This window comes from Agelaius phoeniceus, chromosome 2 (assembly GCF_051311805.1).
Source record: "Agelaius phoeniceus isolate bAgePho1 chromosome 2, bAgePho1.hap1, whole genome shotgun sequence".
In the NCBI taxonomy this organism is placed as follows: Eukaryota; Metazoa; Chordata; class Aves; order Passeriformes; family Icteridae; genus Agelaius; species Agelaius phoeniceus.
In genome coordinates, this window is record NC_135266.1 from 31,852,526 (window position 1) to 31,871,797 (window position 19,272).

The window sequence follows — 19,272 nt, forward strand, 5'->3', positions numbered from 1 at the left end:
GATGGATGGATGGATGGATGGATGGATGGTGGAAACATGCTAAAATGTACCAGTGTGAGCAGCAAGATTATGGAAGTAATTCTTCCCTTGTACTCTACACAGGTGAGGTCACACCTTGAGTACTATGTCCAGTTTTGGGCCCCTCAATTCAAGAAAAGCAGTGAGGTGCTGGAGCACGTCCAGAGAAGGGCAATGGAGCTGGTGAAGGGTGTGGAGCACAAGTCCTGTGAGGAGCAACTGAGGGAGCTGGGGCTGTTTAGCCTGCAGAAAAGGGAACTCGGGGGTGACCTCAGTGCTCTCTACAGCCACCTGAAAAGAGGCTGTAGCTGGGTGGGAGTTCGCCTCTACCCTCAGGCAACCAGCGACAAGACAAAAGGACGTAGTGATAAGCTGGGCATGGGGAAATTTAGTTTGGACATTAGGAAGAATTTCTTCTGTCTCTGGTGCTTAACTGCAGATGAAGATACAAGACAATTCTAGTTTCTATATTTTTGGATCCTCCGGAGTCGGCGCGGGCAGCCCGAAGCGCTGCCGTTCCAGGAGGGACGGGCGGGCGATGCCGGCCCGGCTGAGGCCGCAGGGGGCCGGGCCAGGGCCGGGGCGGGGCCGCCTCTCCCGGCGCCGTCAGAGCGGGCGGGCGCCGGAGCCGCTGGGGGCGCGGGGCTGGTGGCTGCCGCGGGGCGGTGCCCGGCGAGCCGCGGTGCGGAGGTGAGCGATGGGCGCCGGCCGCGGAGCGGGGGGCAGCGGGAGAAGGCGCGGGGCGAGCGCCGAGCGCGGCGGGGTCGTGCAGCTGCGGCGGAAGGCGGCCCCGCGCCGGGCAGGCATGGCCGAGCCCCCATCTTGGGGAGGCCCTGCCCGCCCGGTTCGGTCGCCGGCGCTGTCACGGGCAGCGCTGCCGACTCTGTCTGTGCGCGCTCGGCCCTCGCTGTGGCTCGTCCCGAGCCGTGCCGGGCTGCGGCGGTGCGCGGAAACAGCGTGTGTGGAAGGGACAGCGCGTAAACAGCCGCCGCCTCCGGGGGGACGCGGGAGCGAGACAGCGAACACAGGGATGATGTTTAACCTCCCCTAATTTATTACAGGCCGGGCTTCACGATTCCTTTTCCATGTTGAGAAGCCTTAAAAGGAAGCAGATTGTGTGTTTAGTTTGGTGCATATTTCAGATTTTTGCCTATTTATTGAGCTGGAATATGGTTGTGAAATATGGTAGAAATGCCTTTGCAGTACTGATGCACCATCATCCGTCTTATGTGGGTTTCGCGGAGCAGCGCTAAGAATGAACTTGAAGCTTTAGCCCAGTGGCATACATTCCCCCCATACCATGAGTAAAGTCAATATATGCTGATCAGAGCCCAGTTTGGACTGCAGAGACACTAGAGGGGATTTTGCCTGCGTGGTCCAGCACGGTGTTGACAGAAGCCCTCCCTCCACAGGCCAGTATCATCCTTCTGCAGAAGCCTCTGCTGTTGAGCTTGTCCAGGCTGGCAGTAGAGACCCAGCTGGGAGGGTCTTGCTGGGTTACTTCTTAAGCAACAAGAGGCAGAGACTCATCTTTGTCTCTGCCCTCAAATTCTAGAAAACCCTGTTGTGATGAAAATAAGATTACTTTGCAGTTTCTCACTGCAGAACTACTGTTTGCTAATGCTTTTCACAAGAGCTCTTAATTAAAAGCTTATTAAGTTTTTCTTCCTGCTTCTGAAGATCTTAATTCAGTGGACCGCCTTGCTTCTAGGAACTCAGAGAATGCAGTATCTTGCCAATTTTTTCACAAGTATCTCTGACTCTCTTATGCAAATGTTAGGTGGGAGCAAATGGCGGGGGGTGCATATGTATTTTTGGCAGGAACTTGACATTCAGTGTTCTTAAATTTAGAAGTTCTGGCACTTTCAAACTTTGAGGTGGATGTGACCTCTTTTACTCACTGTTCCCTGCTGCAGTACTAAGTTGATAGCAAATCATGATTTCAGTGCTGTTTTCAAGTATCTAAGTATCTGTATCCAGGCTGTATATATTTTGCTAGATACATTTGCTTCTGATTTAATTTATTTTTAATGAGCTAATTTTAACTTAATCTGTAGTGGGTGGTAGCTTGCAGGGAGCCATGGAGAAACAAAGAACCCTGCCAAAGTGTGGCAAAAGAACCATGTGATCTTCAGAGGGTGTTGGGCTCCCTTACTGAAGACAATGATAACACCTCTGCAGAAACTTGCTTATTTTACATCTGTCTAATTTGCTGTCAGTTGAGACTAAAGGCTGTACCCCTTCTCAGGTAGCAGAATTTTCAGTCTTAAGGTCTCAGATATATTGAGGGTTGGATGTCATTAATCATCTCTTAGATCTGTTCAAGTCCAGTTTGATTGTACCGATGCTGTATTAAATAGAGGTTCTCTCTGTGACCTGACTGCTAGGAGAAATAACTGCTTTGTTTCCTGTATGTTCTGGTTCCTTAGTCTATGTATTATTTTATTAGAATTAGGAAAGAAAATGAGAAGGCCAAGGATCCCCTTTCGGTTCTTGTTTCCTTGTTAAGATTTAATTCAGGCTTTTGGGCTGTGCTCTGCTACAGCAAATTTTAATTGCCCAATTGCTAGTGTGTAAGATGCACTGTTAGAATATGATATGTTTAGGACCCCCTTTGTAGATATCTCTGTTGGAAAAAAACCCATTTCTTGACTGGATATGAAGAGCATTTGCCTGGCTCGGACATAATATTTGAAACCTCTACCTGTTGTATTTGAAGAGAGATGGGAGATCAAATAGTACAGGCAGCACAGCTCAGAGCTCTGTCTTACACGTTCTTTGCTTCTGCTTGCTACTTCCCTTCCCGTTTCTTGTCTGATAAACTGAATTTCCTCTCCATTGTTGGATTATCTACCTAAATCTCAAACAGACATCCTTTGCAGAAACATTGCTGAAAAATGTTGTTGACCTTGGAAGAAGAAAGCTTTAGGGTGTATCTACTTCATGCACATCTGTCAGGCAGATAGGCATAGACTCAAAAGTATTTAAATCACACCTATTGTTGCTTTATCTAATACAGCAAGCTCTTTTCTACAGATGAAGTTGATTCTTCTGGCTCTCAGATAGAAGGTGGCATTTCCCTTTTCTGCTTCACAGGCACCTCCTGCTACCGCTGCCTTCCTTCCTTTGCTTCCTGTGTTCTGTTCTCCGCAGTGCTTTGCTTGCTGTGGGAAGTGTCACCACAGGCTGGAGGCACGTGAGGCAAAACCATGTCACAATCAAGACAAAGCAGGTCGACAATGAGGAGCAAATCAATTGAAGTACAGAAAATGACAGGAACATTGTCAATTCAGGGCATGACTGAGAGGAGGGCATGTCTTGACTGCACAGGGGAGTGGTAGGGTCATAGTCTTTGTGGTTTGTGTTGTACACGGTAAGGGAGGTATCCAGGAGATAAGGCAAACACTCCAGGCTTTCCCGGCAATTACTGCTCTCTTTTCCCTGTTCCATGAAGTTAATGACATTGCCTGAGCCAACACAGGTGGACATTGTGCTTCTGTCAGCACATCAATCCAGCCACTTTGGTCTCTCACAGAGGAAAGGCAGGTGCCAGTACTATAGAAATATATTAGCGTTTCCTGAAAACAGTATTTGAAGCTTGCAGTGAAGTATATTCACTCACCAAGAGGGCTGTTTCTGGACTTCCACTGAGTGTGAAATTCTTGAATTTATGATGATTTAACCAAATATGCAATAAATAGTGAACTGGAAAATTGAAGTACCAAGGTACATCCTAACTTAGCTAAAACCATCTTGATGATATATGAGAGAGTAACGTAGTTTTCCCCCAAATTTCCAGGCAAGTTGGGATCTTGACCTTAGGTGAGGAAGACTTTCTGTCCAGCTTGTAGAATGTGACCAAAGATTTCTCTGCAACAGAGGTTTGTAAATGTGTGTCAGTATTCACTGAAAATACTCATTATGTACAGCAGTGAGATACTGCTAAGACCTTGTATGAAACCAGCAGGATATTTTCAAAAAAGCATTGACATTCTTGAGCTGTTACATTTAGACCTGGCCCACTTGTGCCCTTCAATGTTCTTGTATATCTCACAAATGCCTGCATCTTGTTTGTGCATCTGCTGCTGTGGTGTGCTGACAGAGAAGCCTGTTGTGTGTGAGTTGCTTCTCTCTAAATACAGCTGTGTTCTTCCAGTTTGCTGCAGACAGAGCAGATTACCTCCTTGTGAAGGAGGTAACCAAGTGAGGTGAAAGGGATAGCATAGGAGAAAAGGAGTGGGGATATAGAGGAGGGATGTGAAGGGAAATGAGTGTAGAGGATAAGACAGTACAGGAAGGAGGACAGATAGAGATAGGAAAAATTCATCCAGTATGTTTCTCATCAAGGTTTTGTAGCATTTTCCAGTGGAGCACTTTGGAGCTGTAATTTCTGAAAAAAATCTGGACGTATCCCAAACCTGTATCTAGCTGGGGTGTGCTTGGGGGGGATGCAACAGCAGGGGCTGGGCTTTATGGCTGGGCTTCCCTGGCAAATGCATCCTGAATCTGAGCATATGGGAAGCAAGTGGGGCTATGTCACTCTGAGTGAGAACCTGCAGACAGAGGCCTGCTACAAGGTTTGTGTGCTGCTAACTCCCATTGCTAGGTAAGATGTTTTAGAGCTGTTGGGGCCATCAGCTCTCACAGGCACGGGTATTTTAATCTTCCTTAACAAAATAATATGTGTTACCATGCATCTAAACTTTTAGAAGAATAATTATTCTTCCTACTGTATGACTAATTATAGGAAGCATGTATGTACAGATGTTGCAAATCTTTGGAAACAGCACACTTCAATTCCTTGGGACAGTTTATTGTTAAGGTACCCTTACTGCAGTGTTGCAAACCATGCAGAATCCTGCAACTATAACCAGTTCCTGTGAATGCCTCTGCACATGCTCAGTTCCCACCTTCTATGCAAGGCCTAAGAAGCCCAGATTAAACTCTGTGCTTGAAAAACTGTTTTACCTGGCTCTACTCTGTTGTATCACTGAGTTTTCTCTAAGTTCCTTCCAGCAAAATGAAATGTGATTAGAAGGAATTTGATACCTGGATTTTCTCCTTGCCATGAGTAAAACAAGTCTCTAATGTGGGAATTACAGCTAGGAGTGGACACACAGAGATTTGATGAGAATTTGTTCTTCCACTCATTCTCTGTTGTTAAGTCTATTTGTATTGCAATGCAGTGCTGGGTTTACTGCTAAGGTTAGCCATTGGATCTTTCTATAATTCCTGTTTGTGTTTGGTTCAAGTCCTAACCCTTGGCAGTCTGAAGCTTGGATTCAAACTTAAGAAGAATTTTTAAATGATTGTCCAGTCTTTAAGAGTTACAATAACACTTCAGAATGAAATGACTTTGTATCAGGTATTTTAAAAATACTTGGCCTGCTTGGAGTCTCTTCTGTTCTTTTTCCAGCTCTTTCTCTACATTTTCTCTGTGATGACCAGTGTTAAGAGAATAATTTTTCATAGTTTGCTAAGCCTCTAATTTTTCACAGTGCTCTTTCAAAAACCAACCTGGGAGTGGGGATGGTGTTTGTGTTGTGATAAATAGAGTAACTATTGATCTCTAAAAATGTCTAAAGATTTAAATTTTTTTAATTTTCCCCCTTACCCACCTACATTTTCTCTTGCAAGTAACAATTCTTTCAATCATGTAGCTACTTTTTACCTTCATTAGGCTGGAAACTACTGCCTCCCACAGCAGGGCAGGTGGAACGAAATGTGTCCCTACGCTTCAGCAACTTCAGTGCAAAGTTCAGTGGCTTGATTTAAAATGTTGGCTTGACATTTCTGAAGAGTGTTCACTGGATCTGGTCCATTGACTTTGCTTGGGAGGCTGTAAACTTGAACAGCAGTGTGGTAATATGTTCAGTCACCAGAGCTACTTGCCGAGCTCTTAGTGACATTTTTCTGTTATATTTTTTACCAGAAAGTGCTCAGTGCTAGTACACTGTTAATTCTGATAACAGTTGTGTAAATATCAAAACTTACTGTACATTGCATATTTTTTTTTAAAAAGGTCCCACATGTTGTTTTGTAGAAGATGCTACACGTAAAATGTAAAATCTGGCATAAGTCTTCCTGTCCAAGTCCAGAAGTCTGTAGAACATTTCTCAGCATTTCCGTTTTTGAGAATAGACATTATCTGCACAAGAGAATTATCTCTTGGCTTACAGCTTTTATGGGTCACTTTTTAAAGTTCAGAAATGTACAGTATCACACAGACAGTTACAGCAACAATTAATATGATACCAGTAGATACTAATTTCAGTAGAAAAGCCTTATAAATATTTTTTATATATGTATGTTTAAAAGATGGTGTCACAGCTAGAAGCCTTTGGCCTGTGACACTTAACTCCCTGTGGGCTCACAAACTTGCTTTGTTGTCCAGTCACATATTTCTATGAACATGGATGAACACAGTCCTCAAGGTTTTGCAGTGATCATAACTTCTACTCCCAAAGTGTGGGTGGACCACCCATCATTATTCCTGAGACTGGGAGAGGTGTTTGGAACTGGTTCCCTGCCATAATGGAAAGCAATGCTGTTCCATATAAACGTGACAGTTCAGAGGCATGAATAGAGCATTTTATACTGCAAATGACCCACACTGCTGTCAAAAGAGCTGTCTTAAAAGAGCAATCTATGTAGCCACAGTTTAGCCTTGTAGATTCCAATGATGCTAAATCTTTAGTTAGATGATCTACTTTTCTCTTGCTGTGTTTAGTGCACGGGAGGGGTCTAATCTGGGGATGAACTGTTCTGATGGGGATGAACTCACTGTGACTATCAGTGAGTGTAACAGCTTTATTTGTTGCAGAAATTGGAAGTTGTACAGCCTTCAAAGCAAGAGATTAAAGGAAGAGGAGGACAAAATTGTTTTTTTAATTGAGAGCTGCATCCTTCCAGAGGCCTGTGACACAACCCTACCACTCCTCAGAGTTTCTGTGTGGTGCAAGGCAAGTCTGAAAATTTTCCTTTTGCCATTGGTTAGTACAATATTTCTCAGATTTTGTGTGCCTGATGTAAGATCTGGTTTCAGTTTCATCTAACCCCTCCCATATATTACTGCATATATTATGTAAAAGGCTGCATAGTTGCAATGTTGAATCATGGGAGTCTTGAGTTGGACACCCAAGCTAGTTGGTACTTTATTCTTTCTGCTGGTTCTCCCTGGAAATCTGTGTCCATTATCTCTCCCATTCTGAGATGGTTCCCAGCCTCCTTGCACTAGTTTAGACTACTCCCTTTGGTTATTCTCCTTATGCTACTTATCCCATCTCTTTGGTCTGCTCATTTTTGGCAATTTCCCAGCTCTTTACTGCAAAGATTCCTCTCAGCCAAAATGTTTCTGATTTTATTTCTGGCTCCAAACATCAGTCCTGGTCTTCTGACAACTTGCCAGTATTGCTCTTCAGTTACTTTTTCTGCTCCTTTGGTTTGGCCATTTTTACCTGTGTTTTTGAATTTGATATTTCTTTCTTATCCCTGAAGGCTTGTTGTAGAAATACAGGTTCTGTTGGCCAAGTTCAATATTTAGCCAAATGTTCAATGATTATTATGAGGCACTGTCTTCTGAACCTCTTGGGGTGCCTGTAAGACAGTGCATGTGCAGCTATGATACCTGTGGAAATCAAGAGTGCTCATTATTTTGGCATCTTTGGAGATTTTAGTTGTGAATTAACCTCTACTGGATCTGTGTTTACTGTGACTTTTTAAAGGATTACAATAGAAAGGAAATACTTACAGTTGGTTGTTTTTGGTTTCTTTTCATATTATGCAAAATATTTTTTCTTTAGACCTTACTCTTGGTACCAACTGAACTGTTTGAGCTGAAACTGATGATTGTTCTTTAAAAACCAGTCTGAGACAAACACTCAGCATGAAAAATTTCTGGGCACACACTTTGGAAAAATGTAAGCAAGTGAAAAGAATAGTCATTTAAGAAGTGGTGTTGAGCAGGCGTAGTTACAGGCTCAGATGCTACTGGTCCCACCTTCTGATTGCTCCTCTTGTGCTGAACAATTAGAAAGTGCTTTACAAACTGTTCATTCACTTCATGGGAGCCTGTGTATCCCAGCTGTTGTTCAGTGGCATGGCAGTATAATGTTTGACATGCAATTGCATATAAGAGGTTTTTAAAATAGTGTGGGACTAGTGATGCCATTTAAGTGACTTGGCCATTAGAAAAATAGGGGAAATCTTGTGTTAAGGAGGAACTGCTTTCACTGTAAACAGACATTTTCCTTCTCTTCCCCTTTAGGTAAGAATAGTGGAAATGTTGAAGTGCACCTTTGCTTTGATGTCTAGCAAAACCCTTTCTCTTTCCAAGTAATGTACCTTTTCTCAAACAACCGTGAGGAAACATTTGTTGAGCATTAACCCAAAATGTATGGCTACTGCTATCTAAGTTGTCAGCATTACTTAGAGTGTTTCATTTCTAGTAATAGACACACTTCATCTTACAAAGTTTGTAAGACTTGAGGAAACTACATATGCTCTGATTGAATCTTTTCTACAATATGTTTCTTTTGGCAAGAACAGATTACCCAAGCATACACGTTCCTGTTAGTTTGACCTAGTGTATATTTTAGTGAAATTACCCTTTCCAAGAAGTATCAGTAAGAACTGTATTTCTGCTAGAAATACTAGTGGCTGTGGTAGCAGTGATAGAGACACAGACATCCAGCAGGAGCTATGGACTTAGAGCTTCACTTGATCTAGAGATAGATATGGAAAAAAGCCTTGTTGATTCTGTCTCAAGTTCTCAATTTGTTATAGCTGTGTCATGGTGTTTTGAAATATTCTGTTCTTAATATGTGAATGGCAGGTTAGAGTTCTGTGTTGCCAAGAGGCTTTCAAGCTGGAAGCAAGCAATCCTTTATGACCAGAAGACTGTATATTCTATAAAAAGAAAACACAGCAAAATACAGTCAGCCAAGAGGAGTTTCAGGAACAGCAGAATTTCAGGTGACACACAGCATGCTATTTTACTATTTTTAATTGAGAGCTCCACTTAGCATGCCTTTTGTAATTCCACTGTTCCTGGAGCTGCAGGCTTTGTATCTCAGCCATAACCCTAAGGGTAACCCTAACCCCAAGTGGAGCAGTAAATGCAACCTTTTGCTGAGGCTAAGGTTCCCAGCACATGGGTGGTGCCAAGGAAAATTACGTGGAGGGAGCAATGTTGTGGCAGTCCCGTGCTCCCCTTGGTCTGATACTTTCCATCTGAGACCTGCTGCTGAGATTTATAAATTAGAGCTTGTGAACAGCTGGTATAATTTAAACTGTGAGATCTGAGGATTGGAGGAACTAAGAAGTGCTAAAAATCCATCTATTTTCTTTCCCTTTTTTGTTTGTTTGTTTGTTTGTTTATTGTTTAGCATTTTGGTTAGAGAGTCCTTGACACATTCATCTAGGAAGGGTAATGTTATGTGGTTCTGGAAGGAGGAGAGCTTCAGTTTACCTAAAATGTTGCAAGAGCTTGGAAAAAAAAAAAGAAAATAAAAGTGTTACTTCTGTAAGTAGAAGGGAAAAGTGTCACTTCTATAAGTAGAAGGAAAATGGGATTTTTTTTTTTCAGTGACCCCTTTTTTGTCATTGCTACAGTTATGATTCCACATTGGGATTAGACAAGAATTTGGATCAGTTGAAACAGGGAAGCTGTGAAGGTGGCAAGAGATATATGCCTGAACAGAAAGGGTACTTGGAGAGCACAAGTTGAGAGGCATGGTCTGCCTGTGACAGTTTGGCAGGATTATATATGAGTTCTAGGCTCACAGACTTTAAAAGACCTTAATGTTAGTTTATGGATAATATAGGGAAAATATAATTTGTCATTTTGATGATATTGCTAGGAAGAAGATAATGGAAGACACTCTAGTATTGTGATTGAAGATCAGGAGAACATAAAGAGCTGCAAGAAGGAAGACTTGAAAAAGCAAAAAAAAAAATCACCAAAACAACCCTCTAAAATAGATTAAAAAAAGAAAAATAAGGAAGGGGAACTATGAGAGAATTTTGGTACTAGGAATTTACAGAATTAGGAGTCAGAAAGTGAAAGTACACAAAAGTTTAGAAGTTGGGAGAATTGCATTTCTCAGAAGGAAAATGAAAGGAGAAGCAGCTCTCTGCACAATAAATTTTAAAAATACTGAAATAATGCTTTATTTCAGTACTTCAAGGTACTGTGCAAATTAGAAGGTCCAGTACAGAGGCTGTGTAGAATTTTTAAATTATAAGAATTTGTTCTACTTTCAAAACCAGCACACTAAAGCATGAAAGGAAGAAAGAAAACTTAGAAGTGAAGCATGAGGTTCCCATGCTGACTACTATAGATACCTAAATCAAAGAAAACCATTAATTTTAGCTGATGCATATAAAAATAATATTTCAGTTTACATGGTTATCCAAAAATATTCTCAGCTACTTTGGTTTTAGTGACAGTGATTACTAATATGAAAACTTCTTTAAGTCTATCCTGTGGGTAGAAGGAAGTATGCAAATGTAATTAATTTCCAGAGAGGAAGAAAGATGACTAAAAAATAAAGCTATGGTTGATAGTTGACTATGTCTTCAATGAGACACTGACATCAAATTCTGGATCTCATCTTTGCTGCTTCCATCAGCTGCAAGATACATACCACTGTCTACTCTTTTGGTCTAAATGAGCAGCTTTTTGCTTCTGACAGGGTGCTTTGTTAGGCTGTTTGTCAAGGTGAAACACTTTTGGCTGAAGTTTGTCTTGAAGCTGGGAGTTTGATGCATTACTAAAATGTTGGCATGTAGTCCTTCCTGTCAGGTAGCTCTGAGTACCATGGTACATGGGATATAAAGAGTTTTTTGTTTCCTACTGAACCAAAGTTGAGTAACATCCCACAGGAAATAAACATTCAATCCTCCTGGGGGCTGGGCAGCATCAGAGGTGGTTCTAGTCAGCCTCTGTCTCTGAAGAGCTGCTTGCTGACCTTCCCAAATGCTAAGCCTTCCCATGGTGGCAAATGGAAGTCAGTCCCCTTTCCCATCCCATCACCTGCCTCCCTGTTTGCCTTTGAACAGCTGTTGTACCCTTTTACAAGGTGGTGTAGGAAGGGTTTGATTAACAGTGTTTAAATAAAGTGGGCAGGTGGGTAACTTAGAGAACAGCTTTATTTTTTTCTTTTTTTTTTTTTAGTTTGCTTTGTTTAGTGGAGGTACTTTCTAATAGAGTCTTGCATTTATCTGAAATTATTGCTTGCTGACAAGAGTGGAGGAATGATAGAATGGTGCAGGATGTATTTGTGCTCTCCTGTTGTGTTGGGTGTGGCTGGAAATAATCTGTGGATGGAAAACCAGGGTGTAGACCTGGTTTCTCCTAAAAGATGTATTGAACACAGCTGAGAGCAGGCACTGTGAATAAGGTAATGGGTGGATAGGTTGAAAATGAAGATAAAGCTACATGTTTCCTTCCTACATTGCATAGTTTTGTTGGGTTGTTTTACATGTTTTTGGGAATTCATTTGAATATTCTTCAATAAGATTTAGTGAAGTTTTCTGGGAGAAAAAGGAACGGCACCTCTATGTGTATATAGAATGTGCTTATATTTACCAAAATACCAGCACAGTTGATAACTCTTGTCTTTTTCTGGCAGCCCAGCTAAAGCCATTTTCCATGTTACCTTTCAGGCACATCCTGCTCTTTTCCATCTGATTTTTACACAAAGAAACTCTACCATATGCTGTTTAGACCTGTTACTCTGTGTCTGTGTGGTTGAATTGCTAAAAAAAGCCCCTTCCCAGAGACCTCCTGTGGTATTCATGCTTGCAAGTGATATTTTGGTACTGATGAGTGTGTATGACTTTGCATTTATCAGATACTGAATTCCTCTGCAACACTCAGCATTGGGTGCTAGCAGGGGTGGAAATGAAGGCAGAGTTTAGGCTCAAGAGGGGTGTTCCTGGCAGTAATGATCAGTGTGGAAATCCTTGAAATGACAGACATAATGAGTAAATGTGGTAAGATGAGTAGTAGTGAAGCAGTCTCCTTTCTGTACAGGAGGGGCATTAAACTGGAGTGGGAGATCTGTGATGTCCCCATGAAGATGATTTGTACTAGAAAGCATGATGGTGGGTGATGAGATGGACATGGAACACATTGGAAGGCTTTGGAAATAAGATGCTGTCATTTGTTTGCACTGTCAGGCTGACTGGCCTATTGTTCCTCTGGAAAGGATTTGCTAACAACTATGTGAAAATCTTACAAATTAAGGTATAGCCCCATGTAGCAGCAGTAGTCTACCTGTTGGAGATGGACCTTCTCTCTTATAAATGCTTGAATCTGAAATCTCTTGCTGTTTGACCTGCAGGCTTTAACTGAATTTCCATATTCAGAGCACTGGATGTTGACTTTCAGATGGAAGTGGAGACAAGTTCTCCCATAAAGAGTCACAGAAAATCTGCTGCTGTCTGCACCTTCCATTTGCTGATAACACAGCTTTTAATATCATGCTCCTAATTAACTTGATACCCTGCTTCCATTTCTTGGTGCCAGAAGAATGCCTGAAGCAAAGTGGATTTGCTGCTGTCATTGGAGAACTGATTTCAGGCAAAGTTAAAAGGAGAGAGGAGGGTGGGGGAGAAACACTGTTGCAGTTTGATAACATAATTAAATGATTATTTTTATATAATAATTATAATTGTAAGAAGGTATTTTTGTATCAAAACCAGTTGTCTTCTATATTTTGTTGAAGTCTTAGTTTTTAATTTGTTGTTAATGTAAAAGGCAACACTCGAGATGGCATTACACTGTGTCTATTTTTAATGCTGGAATTTTATCCTCTCAGAAACAGGGTAGTTGCTTAATCATACCCTGTTGGATCTTATCTTCTTTTCCCACCCATCCTTTTTACCCATAGTTCAAATGGCTGGCTGGATATTTGTTCTTTGGATGCATCAGCATGAAATTTTGCAGATGACCACCTGTCTTAATACATGTGAAGCTGTGATCACAGTTTTCTAAACAGTGCCAGAGATGCTGAATTGTGTTTGCAGTACTGCCAAATCATTTAAATTAGTCTTGACTGAAAAAAAAGATGGCATAAATCCCACTTTACTAATGTGCTTCTGTGAGTCATTAGCAGTGGTTATCTAGATGTGATTGCAAAAGATAGTTTTTACCATCACAAATGGGCCAGGGCAGGGCAACAAGGGACCTGCTGTGGTGTAGCTTAGGTAGAGCCATTTTTATGTTTATAGACATGTAGGAGAAGAAACTTCTCATGTATTTTTGTTCCCCATAGTACTTTGTAGCTGGGATCTGGACTGCTGTGATATCTACTAATCAGACATGGCAGTAATGTCTGTTGTGTACAATGATTGCTGCTGCATAAAGGAAACATACATCCTGTGCTTTGACTTTGGGAAAGTTCTGTATTTCTGTGTGTTTTTATTTTGGTGTGCTGTAAAACTCTGGGTTTTGTTTCAGATGGTGAATTTGCTCAGATCTTTCTTTTCCCTAGAGAATTCTAAATGTAATTAAATATATTGTACTGTATGATGTGACTTTTTCTTTCTTTCTTTCAACCATAATCCCTTTTTAAGTAAAGAAAACAAATCCCACAAAACTAATTTCATATTTTTGGATTCCCACATCTATTTATGGCTACTTGCATCGTGGGGGAAAAATGCAACACGACTCACAGGAGGGTGACATAGAAAGCTAAATGTGGCTGTTGACTGCTGAGGGTTCCAGTCCTTTTAGAATATCCCAAGAAACAGTAAAAGCAGAAACTTCACAAATAGCTCTTTGGGTTTTGGGGTGGTTTCGTTTATGTTTTGGTACAAGTCACCTCTTGGTTTAGAATCTGCAGGCTTTGCTTTCCTTTGTTTTCATTGGTTTTTTCCAAGGAATCAGTGGTAGAAGGGGTGAGTGGCCAGAACCCAGAGAGATGTGAGGTGTAATGCAGTTGTTGGTTGTTACAGTGCAATCAATAATGATGTTGCTTTGGAAAAAAGTATGTGTTCTTTCCCAGGCAGGGTGAATGTAGGCTTTGAGATGAAGAATTTTCTTAATGCTTGAGAAATTAAAATCAGTGCTTACTCATTGCTCAAGGAAAACAAAGTCTAAAAAGAGAAACAACTCATGATGGTAAATTATTTTGCTGGACAGAGTTGTTGCTACCCTTGAAATTGGTTTTTAATTTCAGAGAAATAGAATACCATTGGTAGCTGTCTCTTACATAGTGTGTTATTCAGGAGCTCTCCAAAAACAATGAAAAGGCCAATGAAAATATTATATGAGTTTTTTTCTTTTTGACATATTGGCCACTTTCCTCTTTCAATTTGACCTAATGACAGATTTTAAAGACAAAATTATTTGAACAGTTGTTTTTTTTTGACTATGGGCACAGAGAGATTAGTGAGACGTGTAGATGGTTTTCTGCTTAGAAAAAGGTGTTTGTCTACATATCTGTAGTGAGAAATATCTGCAAATACGCAAACTTACATATGCAGTTCAGTTCCATATACACAGGAACTCTTAAATTTGTCTGTACAGGGTGTGTATTCAGGTAACTATGGTCAACAGAAACTTTTATAGGTAATGGAAGAATAGGATGAAAAGATGTAATATTTTTCTGAGGTTTGGGGTTTTTTTTCCCTTTAAAAAATTAATTTCAGGTTCTGTTCTGTTGCAGGAGAATAAATAGATTTTAATGTGCAAATAGAGTTCATGATGGTAAGTACACTGAGAATGAAGAATACACAAACCCATCATCTTTGCTTATGATACCTGCCAGGACTCCAGCTGAGGAAGTCTTTGTTCTTGGCACTTGGTGTCATTAAAAACCATGAAAGCCAGAGACTAAATTTGTCAGAACAGACCTTTTACATTCTGGCTATTTTCCTCTCTTTATGGTCTGACTTGTCTCTTCCTCTGACATCAGTGGGTGTTGGACCAAACCTTTATTTCTGTGGAAGTCATACAGACTGGAGATAGATCATAGAATCATAGAAAGAAAAAACATCTGTACATTTTTGTAGCAGGAGAAATAGGACAAGCTGACATGAGGAAAGGTAGTAAGCAATATACAGAAAACAGAAATACTACTTAGCTCTAATAGTATCCAATAGTTTTAGATGAAAGAAGTAATTCCTTTTAAATGAATGATATCATGTTCTGGTTCATCAACAAATCATGAAAGCTTTAGCTCTTACAGGTGTGAGTTCAGGTGTCTGCCTGTTGCTTCTTTGAGGAATAGAAAAGCACAGCTTTAACTGCTGTCTCCTTTCTACTTTGCAAACCTTTGGAACTGAAAAATGACTAATTAATGTAATTAAACATACTTTAAGCAAAGTTAAGAGTTTTCTAAGTAACTGTTGGAAATGAGCTGAAACAGGATGTGCTTGTTTGCATCGGCACTAGTGTTTTTGTCAAGGCTTTTGTAAGTGCACTTATATTTGTCTGGGCTTCAGCCCAGTTGTCTGCACGCTGAGAGACATGAGCCTGCTGTTGGAAGTAGGATGGGAGTGAATGGCTGGCTCAGATTGTTTTTTCTGGGTTTTTACTGGTGTAACTAACACCAGTCTAGGTTGAACTGACTTACTGGGGCCTCTACAAGTAGGCATGTTAGAATGTCTTGTAGCAAAGAGGTGATTATATGATCTATTAGTTCATTCTGCTGTAGGGTTATGGGGATAATAGTTGTGAGCTAGAGGCAAGGTGAGGTCTAAAGCACCAACAGATTTCATTTGGGACTTGGGGATTGCAATTTGAAGGCAACAGATTTAGTCAGAGGAACCTGAGGTGTCTGCAAAGTTTAATACTTCAGTTTTCTTAGTGCTTTTAATTGTATCACTAGAATACTTAAAGTGGTTTTCTGTATTAAGCATGAAACAAGGAAGTAGTTGCTAAGAAGGGTTTTTCAAGTACTTTACATTTTAGAGGAGATGTTTTGCTGTCATTTCTGCTTATACCTATGAAGAACCCCCAGAAATGTAGATCACAGATGTGTTAGGTTTTGCTGATCTCTCCTTTGCGTGTGGTTATGTCCCCACAGATTCCCTGATTTTTTTTTATTCACTGCCAGATGGATTACTTCAGCCTTACACAAAGTGAGGCATTTCAGAGTTACATTTACTTATTGATCAGTGCTTCCCAGCAGTTTTAATTCTAAAGGGGACAGGTTTGCACAAGACATCTGAGACACTCATGACGGATAACGTGCTGGCTTTCTGCTCTTCCTGTGCTCAGAGGCACAAAACTCATGCCTTGGGAAACTGACTTCTTCCTGTTTGTCACCCAGTCCTACATATTGAAAACAGCTTGAAGTGGAGCCTTGGTGTCTTTCTTGTGCTGAGTAAGTTGCACTGGCATTGGTGAAGTTACTTGCAGAACAGGAAGTTAGTTATCTGACTGGAGTCAGGGTTTTAAATAACTTCTGTTAAAGAAATTACCTATAACCATAGGCAAAACTACTTTGTCCTTGAGCATTTTTAAAATACAAATTGAAAGGAGTTACTAGAGGGAGAAGGGGAAGTGGCTTTGCTGCTTTGCTTGTGGATGTATGGCTACAGAGGCATAGGGCAGGCATAATTGAGTAGAGAGTACTCTGTAATGTAGCAATGGACAGAAGATGCCTTTGTCTTTTCAGAGGAAAGTCTCACATTGGTACTGTTCTTTTGAGAGAAAAGTACTGGAGAGACTTTTCTTTTGAGAGAAAAGTCCATCTGGAGGGAAGCAGCTTACTTTTTTTTGTCTTTTGTGCCAACATGCATCCTTCTTTTTGCTACTTGAACCTGGTTTAATATTCCTGCAGTGTTCCAGACTGTAATTGGGTGCAGCTACCTTGCCAGTGATCAAAACTCATTATTCAAGCTAGCTGTAAACATTGATGAGGTTTCAAATAACCCTGAGGTGGAAGTCATCGTAATAGTGTTCTTGCACTTGAACTTTGGTGGTTCAGGTCTTCAAAGTTCCCTCTGCTAAAAAACAAAAGAGTAGAGATTTGCAGTGATGGTTACTTAATTTTAAGAGTCAGATCTGAGACTTTAGCCTGGTCTTGCAGTGTTAGCAATTGGGAATTTGAGGAAAACATTAAATATCACAGAGTTTGTAATTCCTGATACACTATGTACATCCATAGGTGCTTTAAAATTTCTGACTTGGCCCCAGCCTTGGGACAGCAGAATAACAGAGGGTGTATCTTGTCTACCTTATGCTTCTTGAAGTATTTTCATCCTAAGGTGGTTTTTTGCCCTAATTTTCTTTGCAAAACATGCCTTTCCTTGGTTTGATTTTCAGTCTTTCCATGCAGCATTGAGCCAGATGTGGATGAGTATGTGCAGTAAGATGGGTAGGCCTGTATCTCTGTACTGTCCTCTTAAAGTATTTGCTGAACTTATCCTAAAGAGATTCAAGTTTTATTATCTTTGTAGCTTCATGTTCTAAGTGACATTTTTTAGAAGTATATTAAAGGATTTCTCATAAATACAAGAGTTACTTCTTTTATGTTGTTTAGATACAATAGTTGCAAGAGTTACAAATTTTATGTCGCTTAGAAGAATGCCAGGAGAAAACTGTCCCTACTTTAAAAATTACACCTTTCTATAGGGATATTTTTCAAGCAGATAATTCACTCTGAGTGATTTTGTGGCAGCACTGTTTTAAGAATTTGAAGGGTGACAAAGCAGATAGACTTGAGGAAATAGAGAAAAATTACTACAAAAACTAGCTGACTAATTTTGTGTTTTCACCTGCAAAGAAAGGTAAGTGCTTGATTATGGTGCATGTGTGCATAAGTGTTGACATTACCTTTAATTAGCCCCAAGTGTATAAGTCTCATCCTTTAGCACCCATGGCAATTGTATAGTGCAAAAATAGATTGTATTGTGTTTGTTCAAACAGGCCATGGGATAAAAAATACCTAGGAGATAGAAAATTTTTTTGGATGTTTAACTGGGTAATCTCTGTCTAAAATAAGACCTACCAGCCTAATTACTTACATGAAAAATTATTTTGTTGTGGTTTTTTTTTCTTTTTCTTTCTTATTAGAGTTGTTAGCTCTCAGGCTTGAAAGACTGAGGAAAGAGAAAAAGGACTAACGGTGATTTCCTGAATTGTCTCATTTTTATGCTTGCAGATGATAGTAGGAGCACTCTGGGACTTGATAACAGTTTAGAGATTAGCTTGAAGACATGCTGCTCTGCACCAGCCACTCTTAGTTGCTCTCCCAAATTGAATACTACGGATGCTATCCCCCATGTCTTGCTGGGATTAATTTTATGCTGTTTTGAAAAATTAGGGTTGGTCTGCTTTGGTACACAAATTGAGGTATGCCGAGTGTTATGTGAGCTAAAGACAGTATTTCATTCTGCTGGTGCTGTTATTCCCCACCATGCTGCATTTAAGCCAAGTTTGTCCTGTAGTTCAGCTGTTAATATCTTTAGTTTCTAGAAACTAGGCTAAGACTGGAGTACCATAGTGCTGCCTGTATTGCTATGTATCTACCTTTTAAACACCTTCCTTCAGTGGTATTTGTACTTAGAGAAAACTGATGAGTAGCAGAGGTAGTGATGAGAACTGATGAGAGCAGTTTTTGGAGGAAAAAGGATAAGCAGCCACCACATCTTCCAAAAGGTAAAAAAGCAATCCTCTTAGTTATCCTTTCCACCTGTATTTGACATGCAGCTCCTCAAGAAGACCCTGTACTAACTAGCTGCTCAAAGTATAAAAACTAGTGTGTGGACTTAAGGAGGACAATAAAAGGTAACTGCTACAGGTGGCTTTGTTATAGGTTTCAGGGTGTTGATAACGGAGTATCATAGAAATGTTGAACTTGCAGTACAATTTTTTCCTTTTCTATGTGGCTTCTGCAGTATTAGAGGCCACACCTGCCACAGTACCTTTCCAGGCCTGAAGCCCACGCAGTAGAATGTCATGTGGAGGCTCTGCACAGCAGTTCTTCTAGAGTTACTGATATTTTTCTTCTTGTTGGCTTTTTTGTTGGTACCACACAAGTCTGAAAAATAGCACTAGTGCCAATCTGCAAAGCAGCACTTGGAGAAAGCTGTGCTGACATTAAAGAGTATTTCTGTCATGAGCCAAAAGGCCAGGAGTTTCAGTGATGGGTGGTCCAAAACAGCATCCAAGCTCAGCCTGTCATGTGGGTTATGTAACTGTGCTCCAGCATGCTCAGAAACCCTGGGGGACTTGCATAACTCCATATTACAGCTTCAGGAGCCAAACCTTTGAGGATTGCTTAGCGCCCAGCCAGG

General features: G+C 40.7%; 1 protein-coding gene across 1 annotated transcript; it reads left to right on the forward strand.

Moving 5' to 3' along the window:
- The first annotated feature begins 442 nt into the window (after positions 1-442).
- LOC143693326 (uncharacterized) lies at positions 443-13,552 on the forward strand. The gene is made up of 3 exons (XM_077173446.1): positions 443-708; positions 6,842-7,010; positions 12,366-13,552. The coding sequence occupies exons 1-3, from the start codon at positions 458-460 to the stop codon at positions 12,438-12,440; spliced, it is 495 nt and encodes a 164-aa protein (XP_077029561.1). The 5' UTR covers positions 443-457; the 3' UTR covers positions 12,441-13,552.
- Positions 13,553-19,272: the final 5,720 nt, after the last annotated feature.